At 45.6% G+C, this 23544-nt stretch overlaps 1 protein-coding gene across 1 annotated transcript in view; it reads right to left on the reverse strand.

Annotated features, from left to right (window-relative positions):
• Nucleotides 1–571: 571 nt before the first annotated feature.
• LOC133530381 (arginine-glutamic acid dipeptide repeats protein-like) overlaps nucleotides 572–23544 on the reverse strand; it is a 61230-nt gene continuing 38257 nt past the window's right edge. The window contains exons 15-18 of the mRNA XM_061868295.1: nucleotides 22980–23116; nucleotides 16806–16897; nucleotides 7543–8736; nucleotides 572–6815 (exon numbers count right to left, since the gene is read on the reverse strand). Coding sequence (XP_061724279.1) covers nucleotides 8303–8736; nucleotides 16806–16897; nucleotides 22980–23116 — 663 coding nt within the window. The 3' untranslated portion in view covers nucleotides 572–6815; nucleotides 7543–8302. The remainder of the gene's footprint in view (nucleotides 6816–7542; nucleotides 8737–16805; nucleotides 16898–22979; nucleotides 23117–23544) is intronic.

Genomic DNA, 23544 nt, shown 5'->3' on the forward strand with positions numbered 1-23544 from the left:
AACGTAATCTGTATCATGAAATAAATAAATCTAAATCATATTTTTATATTAGATATTTTTAAAGATCTCAGTTACGTTATCTGAGAAAAATTGTGATAAATACGTTATTATTATAAGTAGTTAATTAATTTTTGTGTATTTTCTTTTCCCTGTATTCCACAATATTTGAACTGAATTAAATGAAACGAAATTATCACGAGTGTTGATACAGTCACCATCAGATATATGGGAGCAGCCAAGGTGCTCGCAAATATCTGAACACGCCTCTATTGTCAAGGCGCTACAGTGCGTGTTCAGATATTTTTGAGCACCTCGGCCGCTCAGATATATCTGATGGCGACTGAACATACAGAGCGTAGCGAGAAACTAAGTTCAGTCAAGTGCAAAAATATGTAGAGAGAGAATCGTCTCATAAATATGGTACTACGCTCTTATTACACTGGAATAAGATGCTATGGGACATATTTTTGAGTAACATGTGTACACCCATATTTTTACACTTGACTGTACCAGAACCAATTTCTGTTAGTATTCTTAAGATGGCATACAACCTAGTTTAAATAAAATAATCTCGAGTTTTAGAAGATTTATTATAATAAATAACCACCTTAGTTTACAAAAGCTTTTTTTTTTCAATTTTTCTCATTTTATTGAAAAATATAATTTTGAAACTAACCCAAGGACAATATTACTAATTATTGCCAGTCGCTAAAATAACTGCCTTATTAAAATATATGTTCCCTTGGGGCCGTTTCGATAAAAAAAAAGACTAGTCATAAACAACATCGGTTATACTATACTTTTCTGTACACTTACTCAATGCGTGGAAGTTAGACGAAAAAAGATAACTCTTCCACGATTGTATAACAATCTATTCGACAAATGGCAATGTAATCCGGTTTCTTGTGAAAATCGGCTCAACCGTTTCGACTTATACGCGGAAACCAAAGGAACATTGATAGGGACCGTGCGCGTTGGAGGGTCTGCCATCTTGTGGCCTGAATCGGAACAATAAACATGTACATTCACACGTCACGTGTTTTCTTGTGCATAGTAGGTCCTGCCATCTTGTGGGCTACATCGGAGCAATGAACATCACATTTACGCCTCGCGCCAAAAATCTGACGGCTCCTGTGCTGCCTCCTACAGTTCATGCACGCTCCCTATTGAGAATGATGTGAAGAACTAAGAAAATTTTGTGCGAAAAAAAAGACAGGTAAACGAGATGACGCTGCACAGATCCATACATTAATTGATTCTCAAAAGTTGATGTTTAACAATTTAGTGACCGCGCAACATATGGCGCAGTACAGCGCCATCTGTTTTCGATGTCAAACTAAGGGCACGTATTTTTCTTAGACTTTACCTCTCTATTATCATCAATGTTCTTTAGCTGAAACACAAGAGATAAGCTTACAAGCGTACAATAGAGTGCTAAAGTCATAACCCTTCCTTTAGACTGGCCGTATTTACATAAAAACCGAATTGCATGTCTACATAATTCTGCGAGTTAAGTATAAATCGCATGTTTAAGGTCAATGTTTTATCTATCCATCGTCGTCGAGCGATTTATTAATAAAACATTTTAAATCAACCGATCTATGATCGATTATCGTTAATATATGGTATAGTCAATTTTTTTTAGCATTAGAAAGGTGATTTTAACGTGTCCTTTTTTGAAAAACACTAGAAAAATAATTCACTGCATAACACCAATTATAAATTATATACGATCTTTTACATTCTTTTGTTTTCATAAGTAATAAATGGGCGGCTGACGGATGCAAATTACGTCAAAATAATGTTGAACGATATACGTAATATGAATACGACTACAATCGATTTAAATAAAGACAACATAATTTCAAAAAAGTTATAGTGTTTTATTCTTGAAATAATTAATCATATTTTTTCTTTATTCGATATTTTCAGACAATTCCTTTTATAGTTCACTATACACTTATACAGGGGAAATGACCTCTCTACATCTACAGATGTAAGAGGTGCGTATTCGTAAAGTGATACTTCATCATTATTTGGAACTTACTGATATAATAACAAAAAATGCATATATTTTTATACATAAATATAACTCGAAACTTATTAAGTCTTATCCATCTTATGCTTTCGTCACCATATTGCATCCATCGGCCGCCCTTAAAGTTACTGTTTTTTAAGCGTTTCTCAATAAAAAGACATGTGTAGATTGTTTACCTTTTACTAGTGCTAAAAAAAATCGAACTATAGATCGACGCAGCGATGGAGCGACGTTTCATACGGATATTTACACTTGCTTTAATACTTATTACTATTACTCACTGGCGTTATTTGTGGACGAAGTTATGTTGTTCGAATGCGTCTTTTTATAATTTGGAGTAAATGAAAACGAATCAATACTACACCGCGGCGCTGGCTTAAGCCGTTAGCCTAGCGTGTCGGAGCTTGTACCGGAGACAAATCAATTATAATATACCCACGTGCAAGTGAAGAGTGTATGTCTGTATGAAAGCCATACAAGCGGTTTTGACACCTGAGCCAGATGGCGCCACACAACCCAATACATGACAAGACAATCTCAAGGTTATCGCCAACTCCTGCATAACATACGATACGCTAAGGTACGATAAGGTTAGCTGGAAGAAATCCCTTTTAGAGATAAGCTCGCCTTTGTACATCTTTTTTTTTATGTGAACCTGTTTATGTGCAATAAAGTGACATACATACATACATATGACTCTTTGCTTCGTCATTTGTAGTATTTTTCAAACAGCATGGGTACGGTGACAGATGTGACATGCATACAATTTTTCATAACCTTAAAACGCAAAATCTTTCAAAATTGTCCTAAAAAGACATCTTTCACTGCACCCATGCTGTTTTAAAAATACTATAGTTCACTGGGTATACTGATATGTGTGGCTTTCCTTTAGAGAAGGGTTCGTTATGGTATATGTTCAAAGGAATAATGGTTAACATACATAATTACGTCACAACAATGAGGTATAATCGAGTAAACGATAGATTCTAATGAGTACAGCGCAATCAAAGTTATGAACACAATTTCAATTATCAATCGATGGCTACTAAACAACATTAGTATTCCAATTTTATTGGTTTTAACTAGTTGCGAGTCGTTATCATAACTTTTCTTATATTGACAATGTTTATTGGTTAGAAAAAAATGATATACAAAAGTACGACAATAAGTAGAATGCTTTACTTTGCTTCTTAAATCGTCATTTGACTCGCACTTACGAGAACATTATAATAGCAGTTCCAGTAGAGCATTTTCCGTATTGAAGCAAGAATTTCGAGTTCAACATTATTACAACTTGTGCTCTAGTCTATAAAGTACTTGATTTTAATTAAACTTCAGTCTTTTCTAAAATTTCGAAATTCAACATTATTTCATTAAAATCTACTTCTAATCGTGTCGTGGATCTTATATGGATGTGTTCGAAGCTGCGTTGCGAGTTTTGTGTGAAAAATATTACAAAAACGACACGACGAAACTGACTTTCTTATATTTAAAGGAAAAATTGATGACTATATTTATTGACCAGTTTCATAATGTTGTTTTTGTGTATACTTTTTTAAATAGCCCTTTAAATCGTATTCCACTATTACAATGAAAAAGATCTATATTACATCTAGATTTAAGTTTCATACATTTGGACATAGTTTTTAGGAAATTCTGTCTGCATGGGACCGTTTCATTAGAGATATTTTTAACATCTAATTAATAATTTTGCAAGAGTTACTCGTTTTAACAGTTCTAACTAGAAGAAACAAGTAGCCGTACCATGAGTTAACACTCAAAGTTTTACGTTAGCGGCTGCGTAAACTTGACCGCAGTCCATCTCGCTCGCACTGACGCATTGGTGCGATAGAAAATGCGATCGATCGATGTAAATGTCGAATGCCAACCCGCGGCAGCCGCGCAGCTCGCTAGTAGAGACGGCATTACGAAACAATAATGGCGTTATTCATAAACGCGTTACTGGCCTGAATTAGCTGGGAATCGTTTGTCTTTATCTGTCATTTTGACTAATGTATTAGTAAGAAAGGGATAAAACATAATTTAACTAAATCAGGCCCGTAATGTTTCATGAATAAGGGGGTAAGTATTTCACACTGATACCTGCATCTTGCTATATTTAAGGATTTAAGGCGATACTTAGTAGTATAATATCACTTATCAATCATAAATAATGGTGGTGACAAAGTGACAAAAATGTGTGTACGGTCACGTCTGAAAATAATAATAATAATAATTCAGCCTATAGACGTCCCACTGCTGGGCACAGGCCTCCTCTCATGCGCGAGAGGGCTCGGGCTATAGTCCCCACGCTAGCCCAACGCGGATTGGGGACTTCACATACACCTTTGAATTTCTTCGCAGATGTGTGCAGGTTTCCTCGCGATGAAAATATTGATACGAAAAAAGTGCCAAAAATATGTATACACGGCTTTATTGCCCATATATTAAGATAGTGTATACATATTTTTGGCACATTTTTTACATCGATATTTTCAGACGTGATTGTACACACTACCTTTATATACAAGGTGGCCAAAAAAATATATGCATTCTCGTTGGCAGGGAGGTTTTGGGATTATATTGAGCAACTTTTACTATGGCACCAAGTCCGAAATCGGGAAAAAAAATTACCCTCCCACAGAAAATGGCCCAGCTGAAATGTGTGAGTCAAAAATTTTTTTTCGCTATTGCGGGGTTGGTCCCATAGTAAGTTGCTCAGTATAATCCCAAAACCTCCCCGGCAACGGGAATGCACATATTTTTTGTCCACCTTGTATAGGCAATAAGGTCGAGTATACATATTTTTGGCACTTGGTCCGTACTGTACCTAAAAAAAATGGATTTCCAATTATTATTTTTAATTATACAGTCTTGTATATTTGCAAAGGTAGGTTTGAATGTGGGACTTCGCATTACAACGCTAAAACATATTTTACAGTACATATGGGGCTACTTTATAGCACTAGTGCGAGAAGTAGCATATTACGTTACTGTGTCGAACATTTAAAGGGCCATATGTACTGTAAAACGTTGTACGACACATGTGCGAATAGGTAATTCGCAACTCGTGTCGATTTAAAACACTCCCTTCGGTCGTGTTTTAATTTATCGCCACTCGTTTCGAATTTCCTATTTTTCGCACTTGTATCGTAATGTACTATACAATGAATATTTAAAAACAGTAACAAAATAAACCAAGTATAGATAGGTCATTAAAGTGATGAAAAAAAAAAAACTAAAAAAGAAAATTAATAATAAACATAAATACGTCATCGCATTTAGACGGGAACACAGCCAAATAGCAATTTGAAAATTCTAGACCTAACAGCTAACACTAGACGGCCATACTAAGCTTATTTCTGGGCCAACTTGAAACTACAGTCTATATGACACATGTCAGATTAAAAGCAAATCTTCTAGAATACTCTTGTGCCATACGCCACTTACTTCTTAGGGTTCCGTAGCCAAATGGCAAAAAACGGAACCCTTATAGATTCGTCATGTCCGTCTGTCTGTCCGATTTTTTCGAAAAGTTCTATATGTAGGAAATATTGAACTTATTTTTCATTTCGGCACATAGGTTTACTATTTATAGTACGGTCATGTCTGAAAATATCGGTACGGACAAAGTGCCAAAAATATGTATACACTACCCTAATATATGGGCCATAAAGTGGTGTATACATATTTTTAGCACTTCGATTGTGTCGATGTTTTCAGACGTGACTGTACCATACAAATGTTTTTTACATCGAGCAATAAAAGGATTTTTATCAATGCCATATCCGTTTTTAATGAGTAAATGTTAAACGTACAATGATATGACAAAAAATTTGGATATGGCACAACATTTTTGAAAAAAATATATTTTTTTAAACATTACTATTCAATATTTTTGTCATTTTATAATCATAAAAAAACTATTTTTCCCAAAAATGGACACGGCACAAACGTATTCTCAGCCGGCGAAATACACAATTCCTATTCACACCCGGAAGTCAAACATAGCCGATTTGATATTTATGTCATAAACCAACAAAACATTTGGTGCATATAACCAGTTTCTTATCAACATAATATAGATAACATTTTTAGGCCATTATGTGCACATGATATGACAGAAGTCTGATAAAAACGTCAAATCGATACAGGTTTAAATTTAGAGAAAACTTAAAGCTCAAAAAACTAGCAAGACAATTTCTGACGCTCGGACAATAATTGCGTAAGAGTGAGGCCACACTGGTGCGTTGCGTCGCGTTGTTTCGTCTCAAGCGTCGTCGCAGCGTCAACGCTGCGTCGTTTTACATATATTTTTTATGACATGCCACATTGATGCGTTGCGACGACGCGACGCAAACGCAACGCATCAGTGTGGCCACACTCTTAGACTGATCATCACAATACGGCTATTTAACCCCTCGTATGCTTAGGCACGAATATGTATCGTATTTAAACATTCAATGAGACAATTTTGTTCATAGACTGGAAGCCATAGAGCCTACCGCGATCCACGTTTGACGTGTTGCCTCCCTGTCACACTTACGTACGAATTTACAAGTGCGACAGAGAGGCAACACGTCGAACGTGGTTCGCGGTAGGCCCTCCGAACAGCTAAGTTTAAACGGCTGTAGGCCTCGTCGTCGTCAGAGTGAGTAGATAAGCCGAGTATGGCCGTCCGAGCGGTTCACCTCCCGTTGTAATATTTCGTTTGGTAGCACTCGCAGAGCTCGACCCGCACCAGTCAGGCGTCTATACTTTCTGACGTCTCCTTCACCTATAAAACATAAAAATTGTTAAATTGTCAGTCATCGAGATGATTCTAACAAAACCCAACGTAAAAGATCAACGCAAAGTAAATCTTGATGTATATACTAAATAGGGATTTAATATCTGAAACTGATACAAGGTTAAAGGCGCGTAATACCTACTGGAGTGTGGTGGGGTCCGTACCCCGCGCGATCACTTGTTGTCGTAGACAACGAGGTTTCATTGTTTTGTTAGTTATCCTACCAGATGGCGTTATGAACGCAGCAGGTCTCTGTTCTATCTATTTTGTTTGGTGCTAAGACCTTTATTCAAAATAAATCAACTTCCGTTCCGTCCGCTAACTGGCGCGGTTGCACTGCTATATCCCACCAAAAACATTTTCATGTAAAATGTCGTCAAGACGAAACCATATGGCTCGCATTGTCAAAAAGTATGTATGTATGTATATACTTTATTGTACATAGAAATAAAAACACGAAAAACACAGTTACAGAGTAAGTTAAATACAAAGGCGAACTTAAAAGTTATCAGATCTCCTGTAGAGCCAAGCTTCTAACTCTACAAGCCCTAACTTCACAAACTCTACTCCTTAGTCAAAATACCTCGCTTGGCTGTCTGTTATTCGTGCTCCTCGGGCTTGTCCTTGGAGGCGGTGGAGAGGGAGCTGGAGGTAAGGCTGCTGGGCCGCGACGACTCTTTGTTCGTCCGCTACGACCGTTGCCGACTGTAAGTACCTCTGGCTTGTTGTCGTCGGCGTGCTCCTCGGGCTTGTCCTTGGAGGCGGTGGAGAGGGAGCTGGAGGTAAGGCTGCTGGGCCGCGACGACTCTTTGTTCGTCCGCTACGACCGTTGCCGACTGTACGTACCTCTGGCTTGTTGTCGTCGGCGTGCTCCTCGGGCTTGTCCTTGGAGTCGGTGGAGAGGGAGCTGGAGGTAAGGCTGCTGGGCCGCGACGACTCTTTGTTCGTCCGCTACGACCGTTGCCGACTGTACGTACCTCTGGCTTGTTGTCGTCGGCGTGCTCCTCGGGCTTGTCCTTGGAGGCGGTGGAGAGGGAGCTGGAGGTAAGGCTGCTGGGCCGCGACGACTCTTTGTTCGTCCGCTACGACCGTTGCCGACTGTACGTACCTCTGGCTTGTTGTCGTCGGCGTGCTCCTCGGGCTTGTCCTTGGAGGCGGTGGAGAGGGAGCTGGAGGTAAGGCTGCTGGGCCGCGACGACTCTTTGTTCGTCCGCTACGACCGTTGCCGACTGTACGTACCTCTGGCTTGTTGTCGTCGGCGTGCTCCTCGGGCTTGTCCTTGGAGGCGGTGGAGAGGGAGCTGGAGGTAAGGCTGCTGGGCCGCGACGACTCTTTGTTCGTCCGCTACGACCGTTGCCGACTGTACGTACCTCTGGCTTGTTGTCGTCGGCGTGCTCCTCGGGCTTGTCCTTGGAGGCGGTGGAGAGGGAGCTGGAGGTAAGGCTGCTGGGCCGCGACGACTCTTTGTTCGTCCGCTACGACCGTTGCCGACTGTACGTACCTCTGGCTTGTTGTCGTCGGCGTGCTCCTCGGGCTTGTCCTTGGAGTCGGTGGAGAGGGAGCTGGAGGTAAGGCTGCTGGGCCGCGACGACTCTTTGTTCGTCCGCTACGACCGTTGCCGACTGTACGTACCTCTGGCTTGTTGTCGTCGGCGTGCTCCTCGGGCTTGTCCTTGGAGGCGGTGGAGAGGGAGCTGGAGGTAAGGCTGCTGGGCCGCGACGACTCTTTGTTCGTCCGCTACGACCGTTGCCGACTGTACGTACCTCTGGCTTGTTGTCGTCGGCGTGCTCCTCGGGCTTGTCCTTGGAATCGGTGGAGAGGGAGCTGGAGGTAAGGCTGCTGGGCTGCGACGACTCTTTGCGACCGTCACCCGCTTTCTGACTACGGATTTCGGGGTCTTCTGTGCCATCTGCAATATGTATGTGTAGGTATAACTTTAACAAATAATAAATAATCTTAACGTATACAGTGTGTCCCTAGCCATTGGACGAAGCCGAAATGTATATATGCATTAGGGTATTTAGAACCAGTGTACAAAGTATCATAACAACCGGTGTAGCGGTTTCCAAGAAATTAAAAAATTACGATTTTCTACTTTGGAGCAGCCTGTATGTGTTAGTAGCTCCTGAGGTAATATCCTCAAAGTTTATTTATGACACTAATAAGATGCTGACTTTTGATAAATGTCATCTTTATCAAATATTTCGAACAAATTGTCAAAAACACTGCCAAAGATTAATAGATACAGTATGTTTCTTTCTGTTGTCGATTATTGCAAATAACTTTTGTTTGAATTTTTTTTTTTTTATGTTTTGTTTTATTTAAAAAAATATTAACGTCAGAGCATTCCTGAGAAGTAACCCTACGTGGGATTTCAGGGTTTGTCCAATGGCTAAGGGCACACTGTATGTGAAAATGGGAGCAAAGTTTATATACAACCAAGGAATTTCGATTTCTATGCCACCTTGTCTAACCCCTCGTATGGATTGGCATTGTTGTCAATGTGACAAGATATGAAGTGACACAGTAATCTAAATCCTTGACCTTGTCATCTTCGCTGATAAATCTACTCGTCTTCAGATCTTGCGGCTACAATAATTTGTACTACTTTCCGCGTCTCAGCATTATAGTCTTAGGTGTATACTCACATAACACATAATACCCTACACAGACTGTATATTATAATAATCTAATAATACTTCTTTGATTTAAAGTACATAAATACCACCACCTACAATAATCTACGGAAACACTTACATCGTAAGTTTACTTTAACGATCACATTACAAACCATTTACAAAAATAAATATACATAAACAAGATAAACCCGAAGTAATAAATAAGGACAGATCGGGCACCCTCGGCCGCAGACGGCGAGCCCGGGCTGCCGCGCGCGCGCGGGCGGGCCGCCCCCGCCGCCGCCCCCCCGCAGGGCGCCGCCCCCGCCGGCCGTCCCCTCGCAGGGCGCCGCCCCCGCGCCCCCGCCGGCGCGCAGCGCCAACATTAACTGCTCGTATCTCTTCAATTCTTTAGCAAATGAACCTGAACGTAACAAATAACAACTTTCATCTACACACGTATCGTAAACCCTCTATGATGCCTTCTAAATCTGTAAATATTACCATATTAAGATAAACTGTTTTGTTACAATAAATTTCTTCATGACTACATCAAAATCGATTTGGTAATGACTAGGCATTGTATTTTTTATCGCACGGTAAGACGTTAGCGAGCCATGGAGTCGACATTAGCAATAAAATTCAACTCATATTCATACTCACACTAATTCATCTATTTTATTAGTGATATCAATATTATAATCAAGGACGTAAACGTTGAGAAGTGTATAAACGATCCTTTAATTTTGTCTTTCAGTATATAAATACTACAATACAAATAATGATAATGAACTTTGTTTGCATAGATTAAGTTTTATACGCATTATTTTTTCTTCCTTTAATATACATACTGTTTTTAATGAAATTTCGGAATATAATCAATACAAAATATGGTCATTATTATTATTTGTAATATTTCTATATTCAAAAACAAAACAAAAAATTAAATAAATTAAATTATCATTTATTTCGACCATCTGGGATCATACAACAAACAAACAAACAAACATAATACATTACAATAAATTAAATAAATAAATAAGTTAATTAATAAGTTAATTAATAAAGGATCGTTTATAAACTAGTCAACAACAAATTAAATACATGAATGAGTATGAATAAGAGTTGAATTTTATTGCTGATGTAGACTCCAATGCTCGCTAACGTCTTACCGTGCAATATTCATATTCATAATATTTATTATATTTATAATATAACAGGTCAGATCATGATACAATTGATTTATTAACTGTAAATGGGTTAATAAAATAACTAACTAAACGTTTATAAATTCGTCAAAGCTATAGAACGTGTGCTCAAGAAGCCAACTTTTCAGTTTTGTCTTAAAGCTAATTAATGAAGGAGCTGAGGTGACTGTCTCAGGTAGCCTATTGTTAATCTTTGGACCCATTGCGTGGGTCACCTTGTTCGACCGTGCGAGTCTTCTTTGTACGGAAATCAGTCTGCTCGGGTTCCGTAAAGGGCGACCGGAGTCCGCGCGTGTTTTATATTCAGATAGATTAATATGTACGTAGATCGCTATCTGGTTTATTAGTATTGAAGGTAAAGTTAGAATACCCAGTTCTTTAAAATAAGACCTCGCCGAGGTATCTTGGGCTACCTGCGCTACCGATCACACGGCTCTTTTTTGTAGCCTGAATGCGCGCTGCCAGTCCGCCGCGCGCCCCCATAATTCCGCGCCGTACTGCAGCAGCGAATGAATCGTCGCGAAGTAGCCGGCTCGCACGACATTCCGCGGCACGACACGCGCGAGCCGGCCTAGTGCGAAGCATCTTCCACCCAATTTACCACACAACATGTTGATATGACTGGCCCATGTTAGTTTTTGGTCCATCGCGAATCCCAAGAAAGTCGTGACTGCCACCTGCTCCACGGATACACCACCAGCTTGGACTCTTAATGGCCTCGGGGTCCGGCCTCCCACGTGAAAGTGGAGGAAGTGGGTTTTTGTGAGGTTGAGGGCTAACCCGTTCAATCCAAACCACTTGGACAGCTGGTTTGCTGCGTCGTTGAGGCTAGATTCAAGGGCATCCGAGTTAGGAGCGATGACGATGCCGGCTACGTCGTCCGCATACATCAGGACGTCGGCTGCTGGAACGGCCTCGGGTAGATCATTAAGGAGTAATGAAAATAAGATGTTGGACACAGACGAACCTTGGGCTACACCTATTGATGTGGTTAAAGGGTCCGACCTGGCTTGCCCTCCGACTCCGACCACAATTTGAGACCGACTGTTCAGGATGTCCATGAAGAGGCTGTGCGCATTTCCACATACGCCGTAGTGGAGTAGTTTAGCGGAGATTACGCTGTGATCTGCAACGTCGAATGCTTTGGAGAGGTCACAGCAAATCATAGCAACCCGCTGTTTGTTCTCCAAAGCACTGATTACCTTTCGCACAACCATCCGCGCCAAGTCAGTAGTACAACGTCCAGGTCTGTATGCGTATTGACGCTCCGAAAGTACATTCGTTGCACTAAGGAACGCGGTTAGCCGGCAGCATAGACCATTTTCTAGCACCTTGGCAATGGTGGGTATAACAGCCACCGGTCTGTACCCATCAATGTTTTCTTTCTTACCCCTACCTTTAAATATAGGGGATATTTTATTTTCAAAGACTTGGGAAAGCAGCCTTCTTTCAGGCAGATGTTAAAGATTAAGACGACAGTGGAGGGCCCGCGCGAAATCGCCTTTTCATAACAACGTAGTCCTCATTTTCCCCTCTAGATATTAACATTATTGAAAATATTTTGACGCAATTGGGTACTTGACACATGTTGAATATTATAACAAAATTTAATTAAATGGATAGAAAATGAGCCATCCATTATAAATTTAAAAAATTATATTGAGATTATAAAAAAAAATACAAGGCTCCAAAATTTCAATTGTTTTTTTGTCTTTCAAAAATAAAAAAGAAAATGGTACCATTCGATTCCTTACATTTTATTGAAAAATAAATTGTACAACAACTATACACATAAACGCAATATTTCAGGGTCAAAATGGCAATTTTATTTGATCTTCCATACATTTAGGACAGGCTTATATGATGTGACGTCACATTTCAATCGTCGACTGCGAGCGTCAGACTTTAACTCTCATTTCTGATCTTTGTGTTGCTTAAATGCCATGAGTCCCATATAGACATTTGATCCTCAGGAAAATCAAGATCGATTGACATTATTTACAAAAAACTGTCAAGTAGCCAATTGGTTGTATAGGGAGCGTGCATGAACTGTAGGAGGCAGCACAGGAGCCGTCAGATATTTGGCGCGAGGCGTAAATGTGATATTTATTGTTCCGATGTAGCCCACAAGATGGCAGAACCTATTATGTACAAGTAAAGACGTGACGTGTAAATATACATATTTATGGTTCCGATTCAGGCCACAAGATGGCAGACCCTCCAACGCGCACGGTCCCTATATGAACCACAACTATGCCCCTATTTTTTTTTTGTTAGTATAAGAGTTGGGAGCATTTAAAATATTGTATGAAACTTGTTTTACAATAATCAAAAAATCTAAAAAAACAAACAAATCTTGTAAAAATATTTTCCATAATGTCAATATCTAGAGGAAATGGGGACTAGGTTTGTATGGAGAGGCGGCCGTCACCTTTCCTCTTCAGTCACTTTTTTTCTGAGACATTTTTAGGGTTTCGTAGCCAAATGGCAAAAAACGGAACCCTTATAGATTCGTCATGTCCGTCTGTCTGTCCAATTCTGTCACAGCCACTTTTTTCCGAAACTATAAGAGCTGTACTGTTCAAACTTAGTAAGTGGATGTATTCTATGAACCGCATTAAGATTTTCACACAAAAATAGAAAAAAAACAATAAATTTTGGGGGTCAAATCAAAAAAATATTGGGGGGGTGGGGGGGGCAAAATACTTAGAACTGAAACTCAAAAAATCTTTTTTCATCAAACCCATACGTGTGGGGTATCTATGGATAGGTCTTCAAAAATGATATTGAGGTTTCTAATATCATTTTTTTCTAAAATGAATAGTTTGCGCGAGAGACACTTCCAAACTGGTAAAATGTGTGTCGTCCCCCCCCCCCGTAACTTCTAAAATAACAGAATGAAAAATCTAAAAAAAATATGATATACATTGCCATGCAAACTTCCACCGAAAATTGGTTTGAACGAGATCTAGTAAGTAGTTTTTTTTTAATACGTCATGAAATTAAAAAAAAAAATTTTTTTCATCAAACCCATACGTGTGGGGTATCTATGGATAGGTCTTCAAAAATGATATTGAGGATTCTAATATCATTTTTTTCTAAAATGAATAGTTTGCGCGAGAGACACTTCCAAAGTGGTAAAATGTGTCCCCCCCCCCCCCCCCCGTAACTTCTAAAATAACAGAATGAAAAATCTAAAAAAAATATGATATACATTGCCATGCAAACTTCCACCGAAAATTGGTTTGAACGAGATCTAGTAGACATGTGTAAGTAATGCGCGTAACATCACAAATGAGATATCACTCAAACGCGTAATGTTGCATTACGCATCACTCCGAGAAACCAAGCATTACTTCAAACATCACTCGAGCATATGACTGGCCGAAGCGCGCGTAAACTCGTAAAGCATCAATATAGATTGACGCGCCGGTAGTCGGTACGAAAGGTCCGTTCAAGTAGAAACCGCGTAATGTATAATGAGCAATGAGACGTGATGGTGTGATGTGTGATGTTTGTTTGCCATGCTATCATTACTTTGCTATCCCGCTCGCACCCGCACTCACTGCTCGCTCGCTCTCATTCCGCAATGCTTTCGGAACACTTCGGATCGGTCCGCTCGGCCGGTCGGTAGCAGTCGCATTTGAGTTATTGCAAATTTCATTAAATTGATACGATAACGGATTTTTGCACCTGCAATCGATTTAAAACTGTAATGCGTTAACATAGAGCTTACAATGTTTTTAGTATTTTACCTATAAGGATGCGGCTAAATGATAATTCGCTTGCGAGTTTGAATTTGACGAACAAAAACGTATTTACTGTTTATTATTGTTGTGAAATGTTTGGTTTGGTTGACTTTCGCGGCAAACTAAATTAAGCACGAGTGAAGTTACTTATTTATCTTTAATTTAATAGTGAGCTAGTGTTTACAGTACATTCTCGTATCAGTATCATATCATAATTTTATTGATATACCCAAATAAAAATACTACTACGTGACTCTCGATGGCGTTATCTCATTAATTAACAGATATTTTCTTTTCTTTTTTATCTATGATGCATATTTTACGACTATAAAAATAAAAACATTAACAAAAACGATCTATCACATGGCGGTGACCGGTGACAAAACGCAATGCGTAATAGATCGACGCGCCGATATGATACGCCCTACAGTCCTAACACTCGCTGCGTAATGTAGTTAGTACTGTGATGACTGTGATGAGTGTGATGTTGCCATCACGCGCGGGCCCGCGCGCTGTATTCGTTCGGGTAAATGTTTCGTTTCGAGTGATAAGTGATGTGATATCTCAGTGTAACATTACGTTTTCGAAAAAGTGATGTGATATAGCATTACTTTTTGAAGCACTGTTTCGCGCATGTCTAAGATCTAGTAAGTAGTTTTTTTTTAATACGTCATGAAATTAAAAAAAAAAATTTTTTTCATCAAACCCATACGTGTGGGGTATCTATGGATAGGTCTTCAAAAATGATATTGAGGATTCTAATATCATTTTTTTCTAAAATGAATAGTTTGCGCGAGAGACACTTCCAAACTGGTAAAATGTGTGTCCCCCCCCCCCCCCTGTAACTTCTAAAATAACAGAATGAAAAATCTAAAAAAAATATATGATATACATTACCATGCAAACTTCCACCGAAAATTGGTTTGAACGAGATCTAGTAAGTAGTTTTTTTTTAATACGTCATGAAATTAAAAAAAAAATTTTTTTTCATCAAACCCATACGTGTGGGGTATCTATGGATAGGTCTTCAAAAATGATATTGAGGATTCTAATATCATTTTTTTCTAAAATGAATAGTTTGCGCGAGAGACACTTCCAAACTGGTAAAATGTGTCCCCCCCCCCCTGTAACTTCTAAAATAACAGAATGAAAAATCTAAAAAAAATATATGATATACATTACGATGCAAACTTCCACCGAAAATTGGTTTGAACGAGATCTAGTGAGTAGTTTTTTTTTAATACGTCATAAAATTTAAAAAAAAATTTTTTCATCAAACATATACGTGTGGGGTATCTATGGATAGGTCTTCAAAAATGATATTTAGGTTCCTAATATCATTTTTTTCTAAACTGAATAGTTTGTGCGAGAGACACTTCCAAAGTGGTAAAATGTGTGTCCAAAGTGGTAAAATGTTGAACAAGATCTAATAAGAAGATTTTTTTTTAATACGTCGTAAATTGTTCGGAACCCTTCATGCGCGAGTCCGACTCGCACTTGGCCGCTTTTTACTTTTAGGGCTCCATAATTAAGTAGGAATCCAGTGCTCGTTAATAGTTATACCGGCTGGTCGGGCTCAGTGTGCAGATTCTCATCCGTCAATTCATGAACCTCAAAAGGGGTTTTAGTATAATATTGACAAAACAAGCAAAAGATATAGTACATTGTGCAACGAGGGGGGTTAGTGCAGTTTTGGAAACAGGCTGGAGGGAATTGAAGATCCGAGTTTCCAATATTCTTACCCCCGGAGTTACACACAATGTTTTTCATCACACTTGTGAAGAAAAAACTAAATTTTAAGTGAAATAATTCTTAAATGCATATCAAACATTCGTCCGCCATTTTGTAATTTCTTGACAGGTTAGGCATCGAAGGCACAGACCTATCCGGCATTCAGCCACGATTGAAAATTATGTAAAAATATTTTAAACGGCTGTTAAATTAATCAAATTAAATAATTTTAAACATAAACAAAAATATTTAATTATAAACGTCAGTATTCTAAAAGTAAAACTAATTTATGCTACTTCGTTTGTATGAATAATTGACATAATTAAAAAATGCTATAACTCCCTAGGGAACTGAAGAACAAAATAGGCCTTTGTCCTTCAGTACACCTGCATGAAATAAGATCTTTTTCGAGCAAGTGTGATGAAAAATATGTTTGCGGCTGACGTCTTTTTATTTACCTTATCGGTAAAGGGCTTTGACCCCTGACCACCGATAGCCCACTACAGCGCAAAAGTGAAAAAAAATCATCTCCACTACGAGAAAAAAATCTGGTTAATTTTTCCAGTTTGTTGGCGTGCGCCACTGTGTGAGCAGGCGAGTGCGTTGGTCGCCCACCCTCCTCGCGGCTGCCCGCGCGGCTCGCGCGGCCGGTCGGCCGGGAGTTGTACTGACCTAGGCTGGGCTGCGCGCCGGGCCAGGGTTTCCGCACGAACATGTTCTCGACGATCCTATCTATGTTGTCCTTTTCTGACGAATTCGCGGGCCTGTAACATAGAACACGAAATATAATAATAATAATAATTCAGCCTATATACGTCCCACTGCTGGGCACAGGCCTCCTCTCATGCGCGAGAGGGCTCGGGCTATAGTCTCCACGCTAGCCCAATGCGGATTGGGGACTTGACATACACCTTTGAATTTCTTCGCAGATGTATGCAGGTTTCCTCACGATGTTTTCCTTCACCGAAAAGCTAGTGGTAAATATCAAATGATATTTCGTACATAAGTTCCGAAAAACTCATTGGTACGAGCCAGGATTTGAACCCGCGACCTCCGGATTGAAAGTCGGACGTCATATCCACTCGGCCACCACCGCTTCACAACACGAAATAAATAAATAAATAAACTAAATTAAAAATAAATTGCACGTTAATTAGAATTGACCATTAACCATTCCAAATTGGACCGTAAAACGTAACGGACGTTACGGTTAAAATGTAGGGAATGAACGGAATGAATGAATGTAATTTATATGCATGACATATGGGGTTAAATATTTCGAAGAAGCTTATTAAATAATCCTACAGTACATATGGTGCTACTTTACCGCACTAGTGCGCAAATTAGCATATTACGTTACTGTGTCAAACATTTAAAGGGCCATATGTACTGTAAAACATTGTACGATACATGTGCGAATAGATAATTCGCAACTCGTGTCGATTTAAAACACTCTCTTCGGTCGTGTTTTAATTTATCGCCACTCGTTTCGAATTTCCTATTTTTCGCACTTGTATCGCAATGTACTATAATTATTAGGTTTCACGGTGCGATCAAGTCAGTGTCTGTAGTATTGTCAGGAACGGTCAGGTCACGCCGTGAGGTTACGCCAAATGCATCGTACCGATGGAGTAATAAACCGGGCTCAACGAGGAGGGCGAGTATGTATAGTAGAGTACCTGTCGACACGCTGCAGCTGCGGCTGCGGCGGCACGATGGGGATGGCGGCGGTGGGGCGGCTCCTGCTCCACCGCGGTGTAGTACGTGACACGTGGCCTGTGCGTGTCTCATGTATAGTAGAGTACCTGTCGACACGCTGCGGCTGCGGCTGCGGCGGCACGATGGGGATGGCGGCGGTGGGGCGGCTCCTGCTCCACCGCGGTGTAGTACGTGACACGTGGCCTGTGCGTGTCTCATGTATAGTAGAGTACCTGTCGACACGCTGCGGCTGCGGCTGCGGCGGCACGATGGGGATGGCGGCGGTGGGGCGGCTCCTGCTCCACCGCGGTGTAGTACGTGACACGTGGCCCGTGCGTGTCTCATGTATAGTAGAGTACCTGTCGACACGCTGCGGCTGCGGCTGCGGCGGCACGATGGGGATGGCGGCGGTGGGGCGGCTCCTGCTCCACCGCGGTGTAGTACGTGACACGTGGCCTGTGCGTGTCTCATGTATAGTAGAGTACCTGTCGACACGCTGCGGCTGCGGCTGCGGCGGCACGATGGGGATGGCGGCGGTGGGGCGGCTCCTGCTCCACCGCGGTGTAGTACGTGACACGTGGCCTGTGCGTGTCTCATGTATAGTAGAGTACCTGTCGACACGCTGCGGCTGCGGCTGCGGCGGCACGATGGGGATGGCGGCGGTGGGGCGGCTCCTGCTCCACCGCGGTGTAGTACGTGATACGTGGCCTGTGCGTGTCTCATGTATAGTAGAGTACCTGTCGACACGCTGCGGCTGCGGCTGCGGCGGCACGATGGGGATGGCGGCGGTGGGGCGGCTCCTGCTCCACCGCGGTGTAGTACGTGACACGTGGCCCGTGCGTGTCTCATGTATAGTAGAGTACCTGTCGACACGCTGCGGCTGCGGCTGCGGCGGCACGATGGGGATGGCGGCGGTGGGGCGGCTCCTGCTCCACCGCGGTGTAGTACGTGACACGTGGCCTGTGCGTGTCTCATGTATAGTAGAGTACCTGTCGACACGCTGCGGCTGCGGCTGCGGCGGCACGATGGGGATGGCGGCGGTGGGGCGGCTCCTGCTCCACCGCGGTGTAGTACGTGACACGTGGCCTGTGCGTGTCTCATGTATAGTAGAGTACCTGTCGACACGCTGCGGCTGCGGCTGCGGCGGCACGATGGGGATGGCGGCGGTGGGGCGGCTCCTGCTCCACCGCGGTGTAGTACGTGACACGTGGCCTGTGCGTGTCTCATGTATAGTAGAGTACCTGTCGACACGCTGCGGCTGCGGCTGCGGCGGCACGATGGGGATGGCGGCGGTGGGGCGGCTCCTGCTCCACCGCGGTGTAGTACGTGACACGTGGCCCGTGCGTGTCTCATGTATAGTAGAGTACCTGTCGACACGCTGCGGCTGCGGCTGCGGCGGCACGATGGGGATGGCGGCGGTGGGGCGGCTCCTGCTCCACCGCGGTGTAGTACGTGACACGTGGCCTGTGCGTGTCTCATGTATAGTAGAGTACCTGTCGACACGCTGCGGCTGCGGCTGCGGCGGCACGATGGGGATGGCGGCGGTGGGGCGGCTCCTGCTCCACCGCGGTGTAGTACGTGACACGTGGCCTGTGCGTGTCTCATGTATAGTAGAGTACCTGTCGACACGCTGCGGCTGCGGCTGCGGCGGCACGATGGGGATGGCGGCGGTGGGGCGGCTCCTGCTCCACCGCGGTGTAGTACGTGACACGTGGCCCGTGCGTGTCTCATGTATAGTAGAGTACCTGTCGACACGCTGCGGCTGCGGCTGCGGCGGCACGATGGGGATGGCGGCGGTGGGGCGGCTCCTGCTCCACCGCGGTGTAGTACGTGACACGTGGCCTGTGCGTGTCTCATGTATAGTAGAGTACCTGTCGACACGCTGCGGCTGCGGCTGCGGCGGCACGATGGGGATGGCGGCGGTGGGGCGGCTCCTGCTCCACCGCGGTGTAGTACGTGACACGTGGCCTGTGCGTGTCTCATGTATAGTAGAGTACCTGTCGACACGCTGCGGCTGCGGCTGCGGCGGCACGATGGGGATGGCGGCGGTGGGGCGGCTCCTGCTCCACCGCGGTGTAGTACGTGACACGTGGCCTGTGCGTGTCTCATGTATAGTAGAGTACCTGTCGACACGCTGCGGCTGCGGCTGCGGCGGCACGATGGGGATGGCGGCGGTGGGGCGGCTCCTGCTCCACCGCGGTGTAGTACGTGACACGTGGCCTGTGCGTGTCTCATGTATAGTAGAGTACCTGTCGACACGCTGCGGCTGCGGCTGCGGCGGCACGATGGGGATGGCGGCGGTGGGGCGGCTCCTGCTCCACCGCGGTGTAGTACGTGACACGTGGCCCGTGCGTGTCTCATGTATAGTAGAGTACCTGTCGACACGCTGCGGCTGCGGCTGCGGCGGCACGATGGGGATGGCGGCGGTGGGGCGGCTCCTGCTCCACCGCGGTGTAGTACGTGACACGTGGCCTGTGCGTGTCTCATGTATAGTAGAGTACCTGTCGACACGCTGCGGCTGCGGCTGCGGCGGCACGATGGGGATGGCGGCGGTGGGGCGGCTCCTGCTCCACCGCGGTGTAGTACGTGACACGTGGCCTGTGCGTGTCTCATGTATAGTAGAGTACCTGTCGACACGCTGCGGCTGCGGCTGCGGCGGCACGATGGGGATGGCGGCGGTGGGGCGGCTCCTGCTCCACCGCGGTGTAGTACGTGACACGTGGCCTGTGCGTGTCTCATGTATAGTAGAGTACCTGTCGACACGCTGCGGCTGCGGCTGCGGCGGCACGATGGGGATGGCGGCGGTGGGGCGGCTCCTGCTCCACCGCGGTGTAGTACGTGACACGTGGCCCTGTGCGTGTCTCATGTATAGTAGAGTACCTGTCGACACGCTGCGGCTGCGGCTGCGGCGGCACGATGGGGATGGCGGCGGTGGGGCGGCTCCTGCTCCACCGCGGTGTAGTACGTGACACGTGGCCTGTGCGTGTCTCATGTATAGTAGAGTACCTGTCGACACGCTGCGGCTGCGGCTGCGGCGGCACGATGGGGATGGCGGCGGTGGGGCGGCTCCTGCTCCACCGCGGTGTAGTACGTGACACGTGGCCTGTGCGTGTCTCATGTATAGTAGAGTACCTGTCGACACGCTGCGGCTGCGGCTGCGGCGGCACGATGGGGATGGCGGCGGTGGGGCGGCTCCTGCTCCACCGCGGTGTAGTACGTGACACGTGGCCTGTGCGTGTCTCATGTATAGTAGAGTACCTGTCGACACGCTGCGGCTGCGGCTGCGGCGGCACGATGGGGATGGCGGCGGTGGGGCGGCTCCTGCTCCACCGCGGTGTAGTACGTGACACGTGGCCTGTGCGTGTCTCATGTATAGTAGAGTACCTGTCGACACGCTGCGGCTGCGGCTGCGGCGGCACGATGGGGATGGCGGCGGTGGGGCGGCTCCTGCTCCACCGCGGTGTAGTACGTGACACGTGGCCTGTGCGTGTCTCATGTATAGTAGAGTACCTGTCGACACGCTGCGGCTGCGGCTGCGGCGGCACGATGGGGATGGCGGCGGTGGGGCGGCTCCTGCTCCACCGCGGTGTAGTACGTGACACGTGGCCTGTGCGTGTCTCATGTATAGTAGAGTACCTGTCGACACGCTGCGGCTGCGGCTGCGGCGGCACGATGGGGATGGCGGCGGTGGGGCGGCTCCTGCTCCACCGCGGTGTAGTACGTGACACGTGGCCTGTGCGTGTCTCATGTATAGTAGAGTACCTGTCGACACGCTGCGGCTGCGGCTGCGGCGGCACGATGGGGATGGCGGCGGTGGGGCGGCTCCTGCTCCACCGCGGTGTAGTACGTGACACGTGGCCTGTGCGTGTCTCATGTATAGTAGAGTACCTGTCGACACGCTGCGGCTGCGGCTGCGGCGGCACGATGGGGATGGCGGCGGTGGGGCGGCTCCTGCTCCACCGCGGTGTAGTACGTGACACGTGGCCTGTGCGTGTCTCATGTATAGTAGAGTACCTGTCGACACGCTGCGGCTGCGGCTGCGGCGGCACGATGGGGATGGCGGCGGTGGGGCGGCTCCTGCTCCACCGCGGTGTAGTACGTGACACGTGGCCTGTGCGTGTCTCATGTATAGTAGAGTACCTGTCGACACGCTGCGGCTGCGGCTGCGGCGGCACGATGGGGATGGCGGCGGTGGGGCGGCTCCTGCTCCACCGCGGTGTAGTACGTGACACGTGGCCTGTGCGTGTCTCATGTATAGTAGAGTACCTGTCGACACGCTGCGGCTGCGGCTGCGGCGGCACGATGGGGATGGCGGCGGTGGGGCGGCTCCTGCTCCACCGCGGTGTAGTACGTGACACGTGGCCTGTGCGTGTCTCATGTATAGTAGAGTACCTGTCGACACGCTGCGGCTGCGGCTGCGGCGGCACGATGGGGATGGCGGCGGTGGGGCGGCTCCTGCTCCACCGCGGTGTAGTACGTGACACGTGGCCTGTGCGTGTCTCATGTATAGTAGAGTACCTGTCGACACGCTGCGGCTGCGGCTGCGGCGGCACGATGGGGATGGCGGCGGTGGGGCGGCTCCTGCTCCACCGCGGTGTAGTACGTGACACGTGGCCTGTGCGTGTCTCATGTATAGTAGAGTACCTGTCGACACGCTGCGGCTGCGGCTGCGGCGGCACGATGGGGATGGCGGCGGTGGGGCGGCTCCTGCTCCACCGCGGTGTAGTACGTGACACGTGGCCTGTGCGTGTCTCATGTATAGTAGAGTACCTGTCGACACGCTGCGGCTGCGGCTGCGGCGGCACGATGGGGATGGCGGCGGTGGGGCGGCTCCTGCTCCACCGCGGTGTAGTACGTGACACGTGGCCTGTGCGTGTCTCATGTATAGTAGAGTACCTGTCGACACGCTGCGGCTGCGGCTGCGGCGGCACGATGGGGATGGCGGCGGTGGGGCGGCTCCTGCTCCACCGCGGTGTAGTACGTGACACGTGGCCTGTGCGTGTCTCATGTATAGTAGAGTACCTGTCGACACGCTGCGGCTGCGGCTGCGGCGGCACGATGGGGATGGCGGCGGTGGGGCGGCTCCTGCTCCACCGCGGTGTAGTACGTGACACGTGGCCTGTGCGTGTCTCATGTATAGTAGAGTACCTGTCGACACGCTGCGGCTGCGGTTGCGGCGGCACGATGGGGATGGCGGCGGTGGGGCGGCGCGGCGCGCGCGGCGCGGCGGCGGGCGGCTCCTGCTCCACCGCGTTGTAGTACGTCACGCCGCCTGCAGATGTCGCCTGCACACACATATATACCGTTCAGAAACATCACCAGAGTGCCTGGATGAGGCTAAAACTACACATCACGTTACCGGCTCAACCCTGGCTCACTAGCGACGCGATGTCTTTTTTTTACTATGTACTTTATAAAACTAATTATAAAAGTAATTAATATTAAACATGATGTTGTAATAGTTTCCTAGTTTAAAAATATCGATATACAATTGAACAAAAATAATAAACTTATAGTATACATAACAAAAGCATAATAGTAGTTTATGTGACTGCTAGATAAAGGCATTAAAATACACGAGTGTGAGTTTAAGAAACGAACGAAGTGAGTAGGTACTCACGTAGTTGTGGTGCTGGAACAGCTGGTGCGGGTAGGGCTGCGGCGGCGGCGCCGCGTACAGTAGGTACTCACGTAGTTGTGGTGCTGGAACAGC

Source organism: Cydia pomonella, chromosome 22 (genome assembly GCF_033807575.1).
Source record: "Cydia pomonella isolate Wapato2018A chromosome 22, ilCydPomo1, whole genome shotgun sequence".
NCBI classification, from domain to species: Eukaryota; Metazoa; Arthropoda; class Insecta; order Lepidoptera; family Tortricidae; genus Cydia; species Cydia pomonella.